We start from the raw sequence: 20,026 nt of genomic DNA, 5'->3' as shown, positions 1-20,026 counted from the left end.
CAGAAATAATATCTGGTTATGGTTAGTATGTAGGACTGGATAGAGGTCAGTCTTGGGAGGAGCGTACAGCTGACATTACCTACAGGAGAATTTTAGTTTTAAATAATTGTAACATCACATCAAAGATGAAAAATGTTATTAAAGACACAAGAAAAAAGATATTACTCCACTTTTAATGACTTTACATAGAGTATGTTCCAGTGTGTTTTCTTACTATAGTGTATAGGTTCTGTGAAGGGATTTATTGCACTATTAATATAGTAGTTTATATTTACACAACTCTCTGTGGAGTTTAATAAAACAGATCCTTTCAAATCACGTTATTGATAGAAAAGAGACAAAAATACTGTTAAAGGATCATTTTTAGCTAATGTAGACACATAATCCATGTAGATTGGATGCTGTTGTTCTTCATGCCAACATTCTTGTAACACAATACTGATTGTTACATAATACACCATGATTACAGGAAGTGGTAATACTGGCAGTGTTTTTAAGCAGATAGGAGAGAAATAACATAAAGTCCTTTACATGGAAATCAGTGCATTATGACTTTTATCACAGGTGTCAGCAAAATAGTGTAGAGATAGCTAACATAATAGAACATCTTGAGTAAAATACGATTCAACACTTGTGAATCTTCCGCACTGGACCTTCAAATTACAAATTCCTTTCTAAAATTATTTTTTGGGTTGGTTTCTTAACATTATTTTTTGCCCAGACAAAGGCCCATAACCCACTGAATATAGGTTTGCGGTCTACTTTTGGGTTGCGACCCACCAGTTGAGAATCACTGCTCTAGATGGAGCTAATTGATGAGAATGGTACTGTGCTGTGTGGTCATCCAACACAGAGACGGAGGATCATATGTAACATCCTGTATGAACTCACTGGTAGTCTACAGTTCAAATACAGTCTGTGACAGGTGCAGCAGCTGCTCTGTCCATTCCTCTGCTTCCTTTAGCTTTTGTTTTTGAATGAGCTGATCCAACCCTGCTGGGCACACTGGATAAGAGGAGCTAACAGAAGGGGTCAAATTCATCCTTGTCACTCGTTCCTGTTAGCTGCAGACGAGCAAAGTCTTCAAATACAAAGTCATCATTCTGAGGTGAAGTACTGCGGAGAGGAAGAGAGAAATGTAAACATTCACTTGATTGGCTGTTGTCTAGCAATGATGTCACAAATTAGATGAGACTTTGTGTGATATTTAGTTTGAAATGGTTGTGCTTAGGCCACAGAATTATTTTATTAATCTATTATAAGCAAATATGAAACAAATATTAGAAACTGTGGAAAAGGAATTGATGAAGTTTAAAGAAAATGGTTTGATGTAAATAAGTTATCACTTAATGAAGATAAAACAAAATTTATGGTTTTTGGTGGTGCTAGGGTAAATTATGATATAAAACTGAAAATTAATGAAATTGAAATTGAAAGGGTGTATGAAACAAAATTTTTGGGAGTGATTATTGACCATAAACTCTCTTTATATAAGAGTCTTTATAAAACTCGCGACTTGTTAAACAAAAAATGTTTGCATATGTTGTACTGTTCACTTGTAATGCCATATATGTCATACTGTGTGGAAATATGGGGCAATGTGTATAAAACTAATTTAGACCCAATAATTAAACTCCAAAAAAAGCTATTAGAGTCATAAACAAAGCTGGTTATCTCCAATCAAGTAATCCACTTTTTGTAGAATCTGGTTTACTAAAATTTTTTGATATTGTATATTTAAAAACAATGGAATTTATGTTTCGCGTTAAAAGTAAAAACTTTCCTTTTTGTATTCAGAAAATTTTTAAGTTAAGAGAAGGACATTATAATTTAAGAGGGATGTTTGTGTTTGAAAAATGTAAAGTAAGAACAAACGTTAAATATCACAGTGTTTCAGTTATTGGTGTCAAGCTATGGAACGAACTGAAGGATGAAGTGAAATTGTGTAGCTCACTGTTGAGTTTCAAAAAGAATTTAATTTGTCAAATTCTGAAGGGCTATGAAAGTAATATGATTACAAAATGATTTATAACACTGAATGTAGTATAATTTGTGTTTAAGTATTTACCTGCTGCAACTACGGGTGTAGACGTGAATTAAGGATGTGAATAGGAGAAGCAGAAATAAGCCTCCGGCTTCAGCTTCTTCCTTTTTCAGTTACAAAATGTGTTAATTTTATGTTTGTTTGTTTTTTAATATGTATGTGTTTTGTTTTGTTGTTGTTGTTGTTGTTGTTTTTTAATATGTATATGTTTTGTATTTTGTATTTAACTGAAATAAACATTCATTCATTCATTCATTATACAAGCACTTCCACTAACCCACAATAAAAAATATCCCAGGTAACTGTCACACTTGAAGTAAAAAATTAACTAGCTATGCACAGCCTGAATCACAAACACACACTTACTTAGTGTCCAGCTCTATAAGGCATGCGTCCACAGCACTGTCAGTGGCTAACACAGTAAACAGAAACAAGAACGCATTGGTTAAATCGCTCTTTAATCGTTGCAGCTTATAAAGTGTGTGTACAGTATGTATCATACCTGATGGTGGTTCGGAGCAGACCTGGGTTTTAGGTTTGGGATACATCAGGACAAACGGAAGCTCCACTGCTACATCCCTACACACATGATTTGGGATTACAATTCAAATGGGGCTCAAATGCTCATCAAAGCTACAATAATGACTATATATTTTTATTTATTTATTTCGAACATGTAAAGAAATAAAATAAAACAAAACAAAGCAAAATAAGACAAAAACAAAATAACACTTAAATTAACAGAATCTTTCTTTAAGTACATGCAAGTCTGGATTTTGCATGGTTGCATAGTATTTTAAGGGGGTCATTTTGTATTTATCTGTTTAGTTACAGGACAGTGTGTATTGACAAGATGCATGCGCCAGATTTAACAGAGAAGCTAATTTCCATCTGTTGACCTGGACAAACAACCAACATAACAAACATCACTTAGATTACAAAGTTATAATATACTGGAAGAAAACCGTTAACATGACAGATACAGAAAAGTCTGCTCAGATTGAACAGCTTCAGCCAAATACATAAAATACATTCAATACATACAATACTTCTTGAAAATACACTAACTTTCCTGGAGGCAAGAATAAGATATAAAAGATAGAACGAGAAGGAGAGAAGGAGAAAGAGACAAAAAAACGAGCAAGACGAATAATTAAATAAATAGATAAATAAGCTAATTGTGCAATTGCAAACCAGACAAAAAAAAAGTACATATCACATCTTCAGTCATATTGCACTAAACCCACTTTTGTTAGTCTTTGGTTCATTTATTTGTGTATTTGGACCTTAATAGTTCAAAAACTTTGAATTTGAACCCTTCAGGTGCTGCAAAGCTATCTTTATAATTATTTTGGCAAAAATCAAGTGAATTTCTACCACCCACAACTTCCTCTACAGATGGGATTTGAAGTTAACATTGTGACATGGACATATTGGAAAATACTGAAACCACTAATATTATTAACTGAATTTTCACTGTTACATACCCTCCTCGAGACACCACTGCTTTGACTCTGACTCTGTAGGAAACCAGGATCCCCATTGTGTCCTTATCAGACCCTTCCTTCATGCTATAAAACAGACCAAACACAAAAAAACAGTATGGATGTGAATGTACAATGAGAGAAGAGAAGAGAAGAGAAGAGAAGAGAAGAGAAGAGAAGAGAAGAGAAGAGAAGAGAAGAGAAGAGAAGAGAAGAGAAGAGAAGAGAAGAGAAGAGAAGAGAAGAGAAGAGAAGAGAAGAGAAGAGAAGAGAAGACAATTTAAGATAAGATAAGATCATTTAAGATATTTAAGATAAGATCATTTAAGATAAGATAATTAAAGATAGGATAATTTAAGATAAGACCATTTAAGATAAAATAAGATAATTTAAGATAGGATAATTTAAGATAAGATAGGACAATTCAAAATAAGATCATTCAAGATAAGATAATTTAAGATAAGATAAGACAATTTAAGATAAGATAAGATAATTTAAGATTAGACAATTTAAGATAAGATAATTTAAGATAAGATAAGATAATTTAAGATAAGATCATTTAAGAAAAGATCATTTAAGTCAAGTTAAGTTAAGTTAAGATAAGATACATAGGAATTATTATGCAGAGGTCTCTCAGGGTACAAGTATAAAAGCATAAAAGATACAATCAGAATAAAAGTTATAAGATATAGGCAGAATAAAAGTAGAATAAAAACAGAAAATTCATGTGTTTTCGGTGCATACATGGTGCTGGAGGCCAAGTTAGTGTCTTCATGCTTAAGCCGTCCATCCAGGGCGAGGCCTCTCTTCTCCCTGTTGGCGTTCAGCGTGGGGGTCAGAGTGTAGATCTTACAGAGGGTGGAGCTGGGAGAAACCTGGTCCCTAAGTTTGAGGGTGAAGACGTATAACAAGGACAACAGAACAGAACAGAACAGAATAGAATAGAATAGAATAGAATAGAATAGAATAGAATAGAATAGAATAGAATAGAATAGAATAAATTTAGTGATTTATTCCAAACATGTAATGAAATTTAACATATATGTGAACAAGTAAAACAGAAATAATAATAGAAAAGTCAACAATCAAGACAATCTTAGAAAGAAAAAAAAGCACAATAGTTTCATTTACATGTCCGAAAAGAGGTGGGAAAAAGTGCAACTTATTCAACCCCGCCCCTTCTCCATAAAATATTAATAATATACTGTATATGTTTCTCCCTCTTCCTTTTACATTGCTCTTTTATATTTATATTCACACACACACTCATTGATCCATATACACAAACATATATACACACCTTTATACAAAAACACTCAACATACAAGCACACATACACACACACACACATATATATATATATAATCAATTACTTTTGCACTTCTTAATTGTGCTGGCAAAATATAAATAAATAATAAATAACTAAAAAATAATAGAATATTTTACTGCCACTGTTACAGGAACAATGAAAATTCGTTTAGCAGCTCTGTTCTGTTTAGCAGCAAAACAATTGGTGCAAAAACAACTGTATAAAATATAATACAAAATACTGAAAAAATTAAGAAATGTACAAAAGCTACAAAATAAAATATTACATATACATATAGTACTAAAGTATTACAAAAACTGTAGCAAGAAACAATTGAAGCCGTATATAAAAATTCCCAATGTATTAAATGTGATACAAAAATGTATCATAAATATGAAGGTAGATTTGTTTCTTTATTATTCAATTTTAAAAAAAAAGTTGCTTTAACCGAGAAAAATTTTCAATCAAAAAAACTTCAGTCAAAAAAAACAAAGATAAAAAGTGTTCAAATGTAAATTTTGGGTCTCAAATATTTTTTCGAAGTCAAACACTTTTTCTTTGATTGAAAAGTTTTTTTTTTAATTGAAGTTAGGGGTTTTTTTAATTGAAAAAAAAATTTTTGGGTTAAAGCCCCCCTTTTTTATTGATAAAAAAGAAAGAAATCTACCTTCGTACGTAACAAAATGATACAGCAAAATGCTTCATTTGTTTATTGTTAAACTGTCGAATAAACATCTCAATTCCAAAAAAATGTTAATTTTGCGGCTTCTTTTGACGGATCAGGTTTTACAGGGTTTACTAAAAAGCCCAGAAAAGACCAAATAAAGGCTAAATGTCCCTTTGACCAACACTGTGGTTTATGCATGAATGACTTTGATGACAAAAAAGTAAAAACCTTTACATAAAAATAAAAAGCAAATACAGAAAAAGAAATGTAAGACAAAAAAAGGTACTCACTCTGCTTCCACCTGGGCTACTGAACATTTATACTGAGCCGTGGTGAACAGACAGATGTCAGCATACTGACGAACTGAAGAGAGATAATTAGACTGGAGTTAAAAGTCAGAGTTAAACTATACGTAGATGTGTGTGAATGTGTGTGTGTGTGTGTGTGTGTGTATGTGTGTGTGTAATTACCAGATATCTTGAGTTTCTTCACAGTCTTGGTGGAGTAGTTGCTGACATGGACGTTAACACTGATGGCTTCACCGTGGTAGTACAGCTGTAGGGTGATATTCACAGCGGTGTGTATCTCCAGGTAAATACACTAATGCATCAGAGTACATGTGTTGGTGTGTTACCCCCTTATCCAGTGATGCCTCCAGGTGTAGCGCTCTCTCAGACATTAGGAAGCTGCGGCTTGTCTCCACCATTGGCTGTGGACCGTCCTTCTCTGGAGCGTACTGAACTTTACGGATCAATAAATGCACAGAGTTCCTGAAACACAAACACATGCATGAATCTGCCATAACACACAGACCACTGACAGGTAAAGGGGTACACTGTAAGCCCGGACTTTGTATTTACTAAAAATGCTTTAATTACAGTGTACTTAAATGATTTAAGTTTTATTCCATTACTATAAAATGTGAAGTATATTCTCCTAATTTGAAGACATAGTCGAAAGTACGAAAAAGTTTAAGCTGAATAGATTTAAATCACTAAGTTTTAGTCATGACCACACCTTTTTATCTCCGCATTGCATTGTGGGTATTGGGCATGTTGTTGAAAATGTGTTCTTTTTCTGTGCAGGGGTTCAGAAGGGTTGTGGTGTTAGTGTTAATTTGGACTTAATGTGTGTATGGCAATGTTTATTGGCCTTTTTGTGTTTGTTTTTGTATTTTTGTAGTGCTGCACCATGAGTGAGAGCCAAAGGCCAAACAATGGCTTTCCTGTTCATCCAAGATTGTTGTTTATATATGTGGATTTTTATGCTTTGCCAAATTAACCCTTTCATGCATAGTGGTCACTACAGTGGACAGATATTCCAAAGTTGTTCTCTTGTATATTCATGGGTTTTGTTGTTATACTTGCATATCAGACAACACAATGGACGCCTATGCATCCTCCCAAACACTGCTGTTCATACAATTATTGTAACTTTGCTGTTCATGATAAACCTGATCTGCAGTGACATGTTTTAGTGTAAATTAGTTGCTAATTGTTATTAGACTGTAATTAACAGTTTTCTGAAACAGGGGACAAAAGTTTGACAGTTTTACTTTAAAAATGCTGTCCATTACAAAGGACATTCCATTAAAAAAAACAATCAATAAATAAAAATTATTTTAAAAATGTATCTGAAAAAACTGTTGCATTATGCAGTTTCCAATCAAGACAATTTTTAATGTAAAAAAGCTAAAACAGTCAAATTCCTGGGTCTCAGGAGGATATTATCTCCATGAAATGAGTAATAACTAATATTAGAGTATGATAAAATGTGAGAAAACATTAGCGATTTAGCAATTAGCGGCATTAACAATATTTTTATTTTATAGTTTTCACACAGTATATCACTTTCTGATGATGAGTTTTAAATATGTGTGTTTTTTGCTTCAAAAATTTAATACATGGTGTCCAGCTGAGTGGACATTTTTGTGACTCCACGAAAAATAGGTTCATAAAAAAAAAAAAAAATTCATTTGCATTGTGTTTTTTTCATGCCTAAAGAGGAATAAAAACACTCAAGAAAAATATTGACTAAGGTTCTCATAATTCATGCATGAAAGGATTAAAAGCACTTCCTGTACTGGTAAATTACGTTGAGCTAACTCCCTGCCTTACTTCCATCCATGCTACAATACATTAAGTTGAATAATTATACAAAGCAAGTTGTATTGAAAAGATTTCAATTTAAATCAACTTGGAATTGAGTACAATGAATTGATGATATTAAGTCTAATGATTATACAAAGCAATTGACACTGCAACAAATTTTAAGTTAAATTAACTTGGCATTTAGTGTGTTGGACTTAAAATAGCAATTCCATTCAAATCAAGCATTTAAGTTTAATACACTCAAGTTTTCATTACTCATTACTTAAATTTTTTAAGGCAACCGGTTTACTCAAATGTTTAAAGTAAACTCAACTTATCTGGTCTTACAGTGTAGCAGTGTTAACCCACAGAGACCCAAATACCCACCACTGATTAAAATCATCTACTGATCTATACTGTTTAATACCTGTTGATCCACTAATCCTATCAATACATGTAAATAACTGGTGTAAAATACAGTTCTTCATGTTTTCATGGTCATCAGATATGACCCATTTGGACATTCAGAGGCTCCGTAGTTACCGTGGAAATACTGTCATCTTCTGTAACATCGATTCACCAGTAAAACCCACAGAGTTGGATCAATGACAGTGGATGGACACACTAGGTTTATCTTGAAATAGTCACTTTTTTCGGTTTTCTCTGTTGTTGATTCAATAACACTTAACTTTAATCGGACCTTTTATGAAAATCTATGTGATAAATGTATTAAATATGGCAAAACACTTGATTTTCACTGAAAAGATGCAAAATATTGAGGATTATTTTAGTAATAAATGGTATAAAATCTCTTAAGAATTGCTAAATTTAGAGAAAAAAAATCAACACAAAAGTAGCACTGGGTCTTTATGGGTTAATAATCTTGTTACAGTGGAACCTGTCAGTGGGTGGGATATACAGTCAGGTCCATATGTATTTGGACAGTGACTCAAAGTTTGTAATTTTGAGTCCATACAACACCACAATGGATTTGAAATGGAGCAATCAACATGTGAGTGAAGTGTGGATTTTCAGCTTTAACTCAAGGGGCTTAACAGAAAATATTGCATTAAAATTACTGCATTAATTTAGGAATTACAAAAACTTTTAAACAAAGTCCCTCCATTTTCAGCAGCTCAAAAGTAATTGGACAACTGCCTAACAAGCACGTTCATGTCCAGATGTGAGCAGCTGGATGGAAACACATTTAGTGGTTGGAGTACATAGAGGAATAGGTCTTCCAAATTGATTCACTATTGCCTGCTGGTAGAAAAAAAAGCAGTATTTTTGGAGTATGGGGTGTATGCTAACCTTGAGTGGACCTTCTCCTCCACCGTCTTTGCGCAGAATGCTTGGAGCTCATAATCAACTCCACATGCCTTCCCAGTGTCCTCTGGGCCTGGCTGAAGGGTCACTGAACAAGGCAGGTTCTGCGGAATCTAACACATATAAACAAGGATGAAGTGCAGTTAGCAGCTCTGAGTGTCCAGGAACAATCAACACAAAACATCCAATAGTGGACATATATCCTCACCCCTATAATGTGCACACATACCTGATCAATTCACTGTTTCCTCTTTCCAGGAGACTCAGGTCAGTTTGGTTGGAAAACTTCAAAGAACAGTTTTGTACTTTAACTTAATCTAAGCCAAGCTGGCTTGCTAACTAGCTGTTTAATTAACCCTATAACGCCAAAGGTATCATATTTGATACATGAGTTTTGAAGCCCTCTACACTATCAGAGTGCTATTTTTTTTCTTGAAAAACCTAATGTACACAATTAAATACATGCAATACACAGATAATCCACCAGGGGGAGGAATTCATTCACCAGAGGTCTTTCCAGTGACACTACGAGACTGTCATTAATGAGGAAGGAGGAAGAACTTTGACAATTTTGAAAAGGAATTACCAATTTGTTCGACATGTTTGTATTATGTTATGTTTTTGTTTGTTCAAATATAATAATATTTAGCATTGAAACCTGATGTATCAAATATGATACAAAATTTAAGCTCATACATAGAGATTGATATTTGAAAAAAAAAAAACAAAAAACAACTTTTTTGGTTGTTCAGAAGGAACAATAAAGGCTCCAGTTTCAAAGAACTGGAATTTTCTGTCAGTGATTTAATGGTTCAGGCTTTACAAGGTTAAGAGACATTAGTAGCTGTGCTCCATGGGTAATATTAGCTTACAGCTAGCCAGGTTGCTAGTAAGTTGTTACATATCATTAGCCTCATAGCATAATTGCCTAAGTCATATATTTTTTGTCATTTATTGGGATATCTACATGACTTTACTCTCCTAACACTGCTGATTCATTTTATGCAGATATCACAATTTGGCAAAAATATGACAATTATGTTATGAGGCTAACGATATGCTAAGCTGCCTTAAACTTGTGTCATCCGCAGACCCCTGATGCTTCTGGTGATTTGAATTAAAATCTATATTAACTCTTTTTAATGGCAGTCAGATCATTTTGATTCATTTTGCAGGTGACTATAATCCTGTAAATGATTTCTGACTAGTAGTATTGTGGTCTGTGATTTTCCACAGTGGAAAATGGTCGTCTACTGTATATCATAAACTAAGTCTCAAATGCCTCAATTAAAGTAATGTTCAAATGATTTAACAGATGTAACAAAACATATAAGATGAAAATGATGCAGATGAAGTGAAATACATAACAAGACAAAAATGGCATAAGATGTAAAAGACCTTGAAGACACACAAAGGAAGGTAAAAACACAAATGTAGGCAATGACTTCACAAGATAGGGGTTATTTTGTCAATTTGAATAATTTTAAAGTACTGTTTAAGTTGCATCTGAAACTGCTTCTAATGAAGTACAATAAAATACATATTAACTACGACGAGAATGGGTAACAGAACCAACATTTCCTCTTCATTTCAGTGCTCTGTGAGATTCGATCGATGGATATTGTGAGTGACAGACGTAGTATCCGAGTACTGCAGCAGTCTTACAGTAAAGCTGAAGGGGTAGGCGTTTGGACCCAGCTTCTTCAGGAGCTTCTCCTGCAGATGGCTCACAGGTTTGGTCTCCTCTGGTAGGGGAGGGTAGGCCTGGAGGGCTCGGAAGTACAGAACCTTCCGGAAAGACACAACCAGGACATCCAGGTCCTCCCGACCATAACGGAAGGCACAAGTCAGAGTCACAAACACTGTCGACAAGGACACAAGCAGGTCGGTGGTAATTCATTCATATCCCTGGGCTAATAAGCACAGACAGGAATATTTTAATGGTATTGATCTGGTACAATGGTTATTTTTATTTATTTTATGTTATCTATCTATCTATCTATCTATCTATCTATCTATCTATCTATCTATCTATCTATCTATCTATCTATCTATCTATCTATCTATCTATCTATCTATCTATCTATCTATCTATCTATCTATCTATCTATCTATCCATCCATCCATCCATCCATCCATCCATCCATCCAGTACTCTGGTTCAGTCAGTTACTCTGTTTCTATCTTAATGCTGACATACCTTTTCGTTCTTTCAGGTATTGTGGGTCTACAAGAAGAACTCCTTCTGCAAACACAAACACAAAACTACTTAATGATGCTGAACATACATATGCAGGTGAAACTGATCTGCCTTAGCGGAGGTCTGCGCTCTCCGAGTGCTTCTAGTTATTATGATGTAAGTTGACGGTTACCCATAGTAACACCACCATGAATGTACTTTGTTTCTATTTTTTCACACACATTTTGGTTACATAATGCAAATACTGTCGAACGAGTTCATTCTAATTTGGTATAGGCCTATTGTGTTCATTGTTCTGGTTTGAGGTCAAGGACAGGAGCGAGTATTTACAACGTTATTATGTTAAGTGATTTGATGATGAGAATGGGGGTGGGATTAAATACATTTTTCTTCTTCCCACTCCTTTTCGAGTGTAAATGAATGATGTTGGAATTTTGAACTTCCATGTATTCTGTAAACGCTCGGAATAAACAAATAAAGAAAAGAATGAATGAACGTTGTGATGTTTATTGAGACATTGCATAAGTATTGTGTGACATAAATGAAAGACAACTGCGTAATCGAAGCTTCTAAGCAGTTCAATGTTATATTAAGTGTGGGACATTTTTGGCCACTCACTGTATATTAGTGCATGTATGACACATTATTTTGTCATTATTTTTACATCTAGACAGTGCAATGGCCATGGTTAGGTTAGGTTTAGACATAAAAACAACTTTAAGTTAAAGTTGGAAAGTTTGTTTTCTGTTTATTTTCATTTAATCATATCCATCAGTTTGTTTTTTTATTATTATGATTTTTTTGTTATTCTGTATGTCCAACAACTGAATGTGAATATGTCCAAAGCATACATTTCTTTGCTTTTTTTGTATGCAAGAATGTTTGTCCTCTGTTGGAGCTGTACTGGGGTGGGGGCTAGTTTGTTGTTACCCCACCCTCCAAAGGGGAGGGAAGGGGTATTGATTTTGCTTTGTTTGTTTGTTTGTTAACACTTTAGCAGCAAAATTATTGTTTGAATTCATACCAAATTGGGTTTACAGATTGCCAGTGACCCAGAATAGACATGATTGCATTTTGGGAAAAGAATATCAAAGTTCAAATTTTTTATGAATTTTTTAAATCTTTTTTTTTTCCCACAATTTGTCTATGCTGGCCATTTGCTGACATCAGCACATGCATAGACATGATGACATCATCTGGATTGATGTCAAAATAAGTTACAATACGTGCGAGGGGTGGGGTTTGTTATGCCTGGCACCACTTGTTATGTTGTTGCTGTTAAAACCTGCTAAAATGCCAATAAATAAACCTTGATTTAAAAAAGTTAAAGTTAGAAAAAAGGGTCAAAGCTACAGTTAAGAATACTTAAAAAGAGGTCAACAGAGCATGACGTGTGACACAAACCCTGATGTCCTGTGTGTCCACAAACTTTGGCCTTCCATCATAACAATCTGGACCACCTCCTAAGAAGGTTTTTTCTACTTACTTTGATTTCTGCCTGGATCCTTACATGTCAAAAACAGATGCTGTAGGGGTGCTCTGAGTGTTGAAAACAGAGGCCCATGACCAAACAAGTGGTAGAATGAGATGACTTGTGAGTGACAGTGGGTTTGTCTATGGATATGAGACTCACCTACTGGATCCACATGGTCTAGATGATCCACAAAGTCTCTGTTTCCCAGATAAAGTGTGAGCTGAGGACAGAAAGGAAAAAGTACATTTTAAGGTACAGAGCGTTAATTAACACACAAATGAGGCATTAACCCATAAAGACCCAGTGCTGCTTTTGTTTCAGTTCCCAAATGAATTTTTCTTTCTATTTAACTTTTCTTAAGTGATTTATCACCATTTATTACCTCTGTATTTTTGCACTTTTTCCAGTAAAAATCAGATATTTTCCTATATTAAATTTACAGATCATGTCCTTTTAATCATCATTCTGATATTAGATTTGAGGGTTATTATAACAAAAACAGAGAAAACTGAACAAAAAGTGACTTTTCACTAAAATATATCATTAACTGAACATAAAAACAAGCATCTCCAACAACTGTCATTTATCGAAGAACATGAGTTTGACTGGTAATCAATGTTGTTCACTACAGAATGTCCAAATGGGTCATATCTGATGACAATGAAAAGATGACAAACTGCATTTTGCACCAATTATTTACATGTAGTGATAGGATTAATGGATCAAAAGGTATTAAATATATTACATCAGTAAATGGTTTGAGTTACCAGTGGCTGTTTGGGTCTTAATGGGTTAAGATCAGCCCACACCTCGAAGTGAAGGTCACTCCAGGGAAGAACAGAGTGACTAATCGAATCCTCACACACTTTTCTTACCTTATTGTTTGTACTGGACTTCTTAAAAACCCTAAGAGAAAAAGGTGAGAAGTACAATGAATTGAAACCCTCTTATAATGTCTTATGTCTGTGAACTGTTGGACAGATGTTATGGACAAATGGAGGATGATGCGGTGGCAGTGACCAGCTGAACAGATGTACAGTGTTGTGAAAAAATTCTTCCCCCTTCCTGATCTGTTAGTTTTTTGCATATGTGTCGCACTTAAATATTTCAGATCATCAAACACATACACCACTGTGGAGGAATTGTGGCCAGGTCTCCTACAGAATTGTTTTAATTCAGCCTTATCGGAGGGTTTTTTGGCCATGAACAGCCTGCATCTCCATCAGATTGAAGATACCAAGACAATTTTCAGTTGTTCCATTGTCAGATTTTTTATTTTTTTTGCTAAATTCAAGATTTGTTGGGTTTTTTTTTTTTTTTTTTTTTGCTTAATTCAAGCAAAAAATGATTCTTGAGAGGTACAGTATTCAATAATGACAATGAGGCCTGTTTGTTTATGGATGATGTTGTATTGATAAATCTGCTGGAATTATTGAAGAAAACTGTTGAATTGTTGAGTCTGTTTGTATGACTGTACTGCCATGATCATATTGTTGTGTGTAATTCAATTACTGCATTATGTATTTGTTGTGGTTCGATGCTAAAATTTGGTAATTAGTATTGTTTGATTCTTGTATCAAGTTAGTGATAAAAGTGTAAAAGCACTGAGGGGTAGGATTAAATAAATTTCTACTTCTTCCTACTCCTTTTCGACCATGCAAAATTCAGACTTGTATGTGCTGAAGATATATTCTCTCCATTTAAATATTTTATTTTATTTTGTTTTGTTTTATTTTGTTTCTTTGCATCTTCAAAATAAATAAACAAATAAAATAAAATAAAATAAAATAAAATAAAAAAATAATAATCTGCCAATGGAACAAGTGAAAATTATCTCGGTAAGATTTCTTGAAAGAAGATTTTCCAGATCTATTGTCTAAAAATAATTTCTTATATCTCACTGAAAAGTTCCTCTTTAGGTGATTATGTCTTATTTTAAGTGTGATGAGATATTTTGACCAGAAATGAGAAAAATACACTTGGTAAGATTTAGATTTTTGCATTGTTCTTTAATTTGTTTAGATGATCTGCTGCAGTTTGAGACCTTTTAACCTACTTCACTTTTTTTCAGACATGTTCTATTTAAGTTATTTCTTGGTTCAACTGGTCTGGCAGTAATTAGGTCTGGATGTGGCTAGTGACACTGAACTCAGTTTTAAAATGTTTAATTTTGTGATGTAACAACAGGGGGAAATTACTTTTTCATACAGGGGCATGTAGGTTTACATATCTTTTTTTCCCTTGATAAATAAAATCATCATTTAAAAACTGCATTTAGATTTACTCAGATCAGCTTTGTCTAATATTATAATTTCTTTGATTATCTGGAACATGTAAGTATGACAATAATGCATAATTACAGTCTACTCTCGTTATACCGCCAACTTCCGTTCACGGCCAAATTGGCGGTATAGCGAAAATGGCGTTACAACGGGTTGCGTCCATAATGTGTATGTCTTTACTATATGATGTCTATGCTGCCTCCGTTAACCCGTTCTAATTGCGTTTCTAAATAAATCTTGATTCTGTTATGTTGTAAGGCAGGGATCGGCAACCTTTAACACTCAAAGAGCCATTTCGACCCGGTTTCCACGGAAAAGACAACACTGGGAGCCGCACCTCGGAGGTGCCACGGCGGCGCACCTCGGAGGTGCCGCGCCACGACGCTGGCGGTATACCGGTCGGGAAATCAATGGTATAAGTGTTGTTTGTGCATGGAACTGGGCTGGCGGATGGCGATAAGCGGAAATGGCGGTATAACGGCGGGCGGTTTAACGAGAGTAGACTGTATAAGAAATCAGGAAGGGGAAAACACTTTCTCACAGCACTGTATTACCATTACCATTAGGTTGAAATGTCATTTGTATTCCACATTGATTACAATACAATTATAATATAATATAATGTAATCCAATGCAACATAGCTTTTTGCTTCTCTCTTATCTATCTTTTGAGTTGTATATGCAGCTGTATTTTCATAAACATGAAATTTGTGTTTTACTGCTGCATTCTTTTCTAATTTACATTTTTCATACTGTTCACATATTGTATCACATCATTTCAAAAGCCTATTTAAAAAAAAAAAAACAAAAAAAAAAAAACTGTGGATATTATTGCAGCCACACACACACACACACACACTCATAAACTGTGTAATAATGTCATGCAGTATTTCCCGTCTTTCACCCACACTCCACAGTAGGATGTGAATATACAATGAAAGTTAGCGAGCAGCAGTAATGGTTAATGGTGGTTAATGGTGTCGGACAGGAAGAATATTGTAAACTAAAGTAAATCACATATTATGCCTCAGTCAAATGTCGCCATGAAATCGCATTTTAATGATGTGTGTGTCCTGTCAATGAGCACATGTGTTGGACTGGCAACAGAAAAACAAGGTCATTCACCCTTACTCTACAGAAACGCACACTCAAGGAGAAATAAAGACATGTAATCCACCCAAAGAGAATCCAAACATTTACAGAGGACAGGAAATGTTAAAATAAACAAACAAGTGGTGCCAGGCACAACAAACCCCGCCCCTCACACGCATTGTAGCTTATTTTGGCATCGATCCAGCAAATGTCATCATGTCTATGCATGTGCTGATGTCAGCCTCTATATATGTGCCAAGTTTGAAGTAAAATGAAACAAAATTGATGGTTTTATAGACATGTCAAATTTCAGCCATTATAAGTAAATGGGAGAAAAAAAAACATGTAAGAAATTCAAAGAATTTTTTAACTTTGACCTACTTTTCCAAAAATGTAATGACATCTATTTTGGGTCACTGGCAATCTATGAACCTAATTAGGTATGAATTCAACCAATAGTTTTGCTGCTACAGACATTTGAAATTTCGCTCATTATAAGTAAAAGGGAGAAAAAAAAAGAGTTTAAAAAATTCATAAAAAATTTTAACTTTGACCTACTTTTCCCAAAATGTAATCACATCTATTCTGGGTCACTGGCAATCTATAAACCCAAATGTAGTAAAATTCAACCAATAGTTTTGCCGCTACAGACATGTGAAATTTCACCCATTATAAGTAAATAGGAGGAAAAAAAAAAAAACATTTAAAAAATTCAAAACATTTTTTACTTTGACCTACTTTTCCCAAAATGTAATGACATCTATTCTGGGTCACTGGCAATCTGTAAACCTAATTAGGTATGAATTCAACTAATAGTTTTGCTGCTATAGACATTTGAAATTTTGCCCCTTAATAAGTAAATGGGGAAAAAAATATTTTAAAAATGTATAAAAAATGTGAACTTTGACCTATTGTTCCCAAAATGTACCGATATCTATTCTGGGTCACTGGCAATCTATAAACCCAATTTGGTATGAATTCAACAAATAGTTTTGCTGCTACAGACATTTGAACTTTTGCCCATTATAAGTAAATGGAAAAAAAATAATTTTTTTTTTTTTTTTATAAAAAATCTGAACTTTGACCTACTGTTCCCAAAATGTACTGATATCTATTCTGGGTCACTGGCAATCTATAAACCCAATTAGGTATGAATTCAACTAATAGTTTTGCTGCTAGAGTGCTAACAAACAAACAAAGAAACAAACTGAACCAAAAACAATACCCCTTGCCTCTCTTTCGGAGAGTGGGGTAAAAAAAATACAAACACCCCAAATGACAAGAAGAAAAAGTAAAACATTTTCTTAAGTAAAATTTTAAATGAACATTTCGGAGCAACAGTAACTCAGCTGAAAAACAATGTTGAAGCCATCGTGTTTGTTTGGAAACAAAAGTGACTGTATATAAAAGTGAAGCTCCACCCCTGTCTGGTTTTATTTCAGGAAAAAAACTGTATCAGAGTCAAAGATAAGAGATTAAGTTTTTTTTTAATCCTGTCTGAATTACGCTATCATTTACAGAGCCTTCACACACAAAAATAGATTTAATTTGTAAACTGGCTTGAGCGGCCATGGCAGCCCAATGAGTGGATCCACAGCCCAGAATATAGAATTATTATAATAGGTGTATAGTTCCAAAAATAAAAGTACCCACTTGGTAATTCCCCTCCTGGAATGTTTGAACACCCAGGGAACCCTTTTGCCTGAACATGCTGGAAGCAGTAAGAGGTAGATTTAACACAAACTAATAAAGAAACAGTCAGTAATCATGACAAGATGAAGCTTTAATGAAGCCCTGAAGCTTTCCATGCAGTTGGTTTGGTGTCCTGGGCCAATAAATGTGGACAATGAATGTAAAACAGGAAGAGTGACTGACGTGACCGGTGTGTGAAGCTTTGAACAGAACTGTGCTTAATAATGCCAATAAATGAAACCATCAGACATGTTCCATTCAGGACAGAGCAGAATATTTTTTAGAAACAGACAGAGATTTCTTAGTAATTCTAAGTGAATGCACACAGCAGTAGTTTTAAGACCTTTTATCAAACAGCTGTACAGGAATGTGCTGCGTTTCACTTTGGGAGGAAATCCTGTCACCTCAAACCAAAAAAGTCACCAGTGTATGTAATGTTTTCTGCTGAGGTCAGCACTGATCACATGATACAGGACATTAGAGTTTGAATCTAATACCCAGCAGCGAACTAACGAATGAATGCCCTGTTCTGATTTTACTGCTTGTACATCAGTATTTTACTTTGAAGGACATCGATCTGAATTCATGTGTTCTGAACTTGTCATTTCAAAAGCTTGTATTGAACTTAAAGGTATGAATGTGCTTCAAAATTATACCAAATATGTTCAGTTACTTAAAAGTACAACATTTGTGCAAGCAACGAAGTTGACATTAACATTCAATGTAGACTGTGTTACATCTGTAACATGGAGTGTCCATATTTGGACAATAGAGAGGGAAGAGCGAGAGGTGAGACATAGTAAATTAAAGGTAGTTTACTGAAAACACTGACATAAGACTGAACACTACTGTGGTAAATATGACCAAATAATGTCAGGTACTTGATAAACACAAACGCAGACTTTAACCAAAGGACTAAACACACTATAGTGCTATAGCTAAGTAGGCTAACAGACCATAATCCAATATGAATTATGACAATTGGCTAATGTAGCTAAGCTACGCTAAAAGGCTAAGCAGCATAAATGTATAATTGAAAATTTTATTTTTTATTTAGTTTTTCTATTTTATTTTCAATGTCAGTTTAGATTTAGTAGTCAAAAGTAGTAGTTACTATGACAAATATATTTATAAGAATCTGAAACCTGTGGCATATGATTCAAATTTGACTTTTTTTTCTCCACATTATTTATTTTATCCAAAGCCACATTACACTAAAGTATAAAAGTAGTTCAGGTGAGGTAACAGCCTTTGAGGGATAAACTACAACTAAGCTAACTTTACAATACAATGTTGATTTGGTTTAGTTTGCACATTTTGTTTTTTTTTTTAAATTTTCATTTATATTGCATCGCACAAAATCACGGTATTTAAAAAAAAAAAAAAAAAAAAAAATCAGTTTTATGTCTTTATTATATTCACTCCCACAGATGGTAAAGATTTGATTTATTCAAAACTCATGTCAAAACTGTAAAAGAGCGTTTGACTGACGTTTAATAAAATACCTTAAAATACTTTTTACCTTTAAAATAAAACTATTTATCCAAAATTGTAAACAGCATACACTGGCTTTAGTGTATTAGATATGTCAGTTTAATACTGACACAGACAATAAGATAATAAACAGCACTAACACTTCGATTATTATTATTCTTTTATTATTTTTTAAATTTTCATTTTTAAAAGCTTTACTGTAAAAGTCTAGGTTTAAAACAGTCTTAACTGTAAAGGGCAGATGGACTTTTCTTCTTCCTGCTGTTTCCCGTTTTCTCTAAAAAGGAACAGTGTTTTCCAGGCTGTTTTCCAAAATCTAACGCGTTTCTTATGGTTTTTTGGAACAGAATTACGCATAGATACACGTAAAAACTGAACATCCAACAGTCGGGAATGAATATGGACATTTATTGACAGTAAATGTAAATTTATAGTCGTAAACAGTTTACTGAGGAGTTACAGACTGGAATGTGTTTATATGAAGCGCTGTTGTGCGACGTTCCTGCAAATATAAAACCATTATCATAAAGTCTGTGGGTTAAGTTATTGGTGCATTTTGTTGATAACTTTAGGAAATGAACACACACTATAGTACACAGTAGTTATTTTGTGAGTTACAATTAAAAAAAAAAAAAAAAAGTGAAATAAATAAAACAGACTAAAACAAACAGTCTGTGCTTTATGAATCTGTGGAACATAAATAAAACAGATCTGAACTCTTACCTGCTCCCGACTTTTTCTCCCATCTTTTCTGTTCTGGGTTCGTATTAATCCTCTGTTCTTGCTGCTGTTGCTTTTTCTGACGGATTTTTAACACCGTCTGCCTGTTTCCGCTGATGACGTCACAAGCCACGCCCACACGCACTCTGATCT

At 34.0% G+C, this 20,026-nt stretch overlaps 1 protein-coding gene across 1 annotated transcript; it reads right to left on the bottom strand.

The window, feature by feature from the left end:
- Positions 1–404: 404 nt before the first annotated feature.
- arrb2b (arrestin, beta 2b) lies at positions 405–19,971 on the bottom strand. Its single transcript, XM_030162092.1, has 14 exons — positions 19,877–19,971; positions 13,469–13,499; positions 12,753–12,813; positions 11,120–11,164; positions 10,586–10,782; positions 8,906–9,033; positions 6,139–6,274; positions 5,975–6,059; positions 5,795–5,867; positions 4,273–4,410; positions 3,532–3,615; positions 2,547–2,623; positions 2,411–2,456; positions 405–1,116 (listed from the first exon to the last, which is right to left on the bottom strand). Exons 1-14 carry the CDS (start codon positions 19,897–19,899, stop codon positions 1,020–1,022), a joined length of 1,221 nt encoding a protein of 406 aa, XP_030017952.1. The 5' UTR covers positions 19,900–19,971; the 3' UTR covers positions 405–1,019.
- Between the last annotated feature and the right edge of the window lie 55 nt (positions 19,972–20,026).

The sequence above is a fragment of the Sphaeramia orbicularis genome, chromosome 18 (genome assembly GCF_902148855.1).
Source record: "Sphaeramia orbicularis chromosome 18, fSphaOr1.1, whole genome shotgun sequence".
NCBI lineage: Eukaryota > Metazoa > Chordata > Actinopteri > Kurtiformes > Apogonidae > Sphaeramia > Sphaeramia orbicularis.
This window is presented reverse-complemented; position numbering and strand designations above follow the sequence as displayed.

What these genes read in the sequence shown, in the direction of transcription:
- arrb2b (XM_030162092.1), bottom strand. Translation starts at nt 19,899, where the DNA reads ATGGGAGAAAAAGTCGGGAGCAG. An exon ending in AGACCATGTGGATCCAGTAG is followed by an intron (nt 11,165 to 12,752) that starts GTGAGTCTCATA and finishes TTGTGTTTGCAG; the next exon opens with AAGGAGTTCTTCTTGTAGAC. An exon ending in ATACCTGAAAGAACGAAAAG is followed by an intron (nt 10,783 to 11,119) that starts GTATGTCAGCAT and finishes CCTTGTCGACAG; the next exon opens with TGTTTGTGACTCTGACTTGT.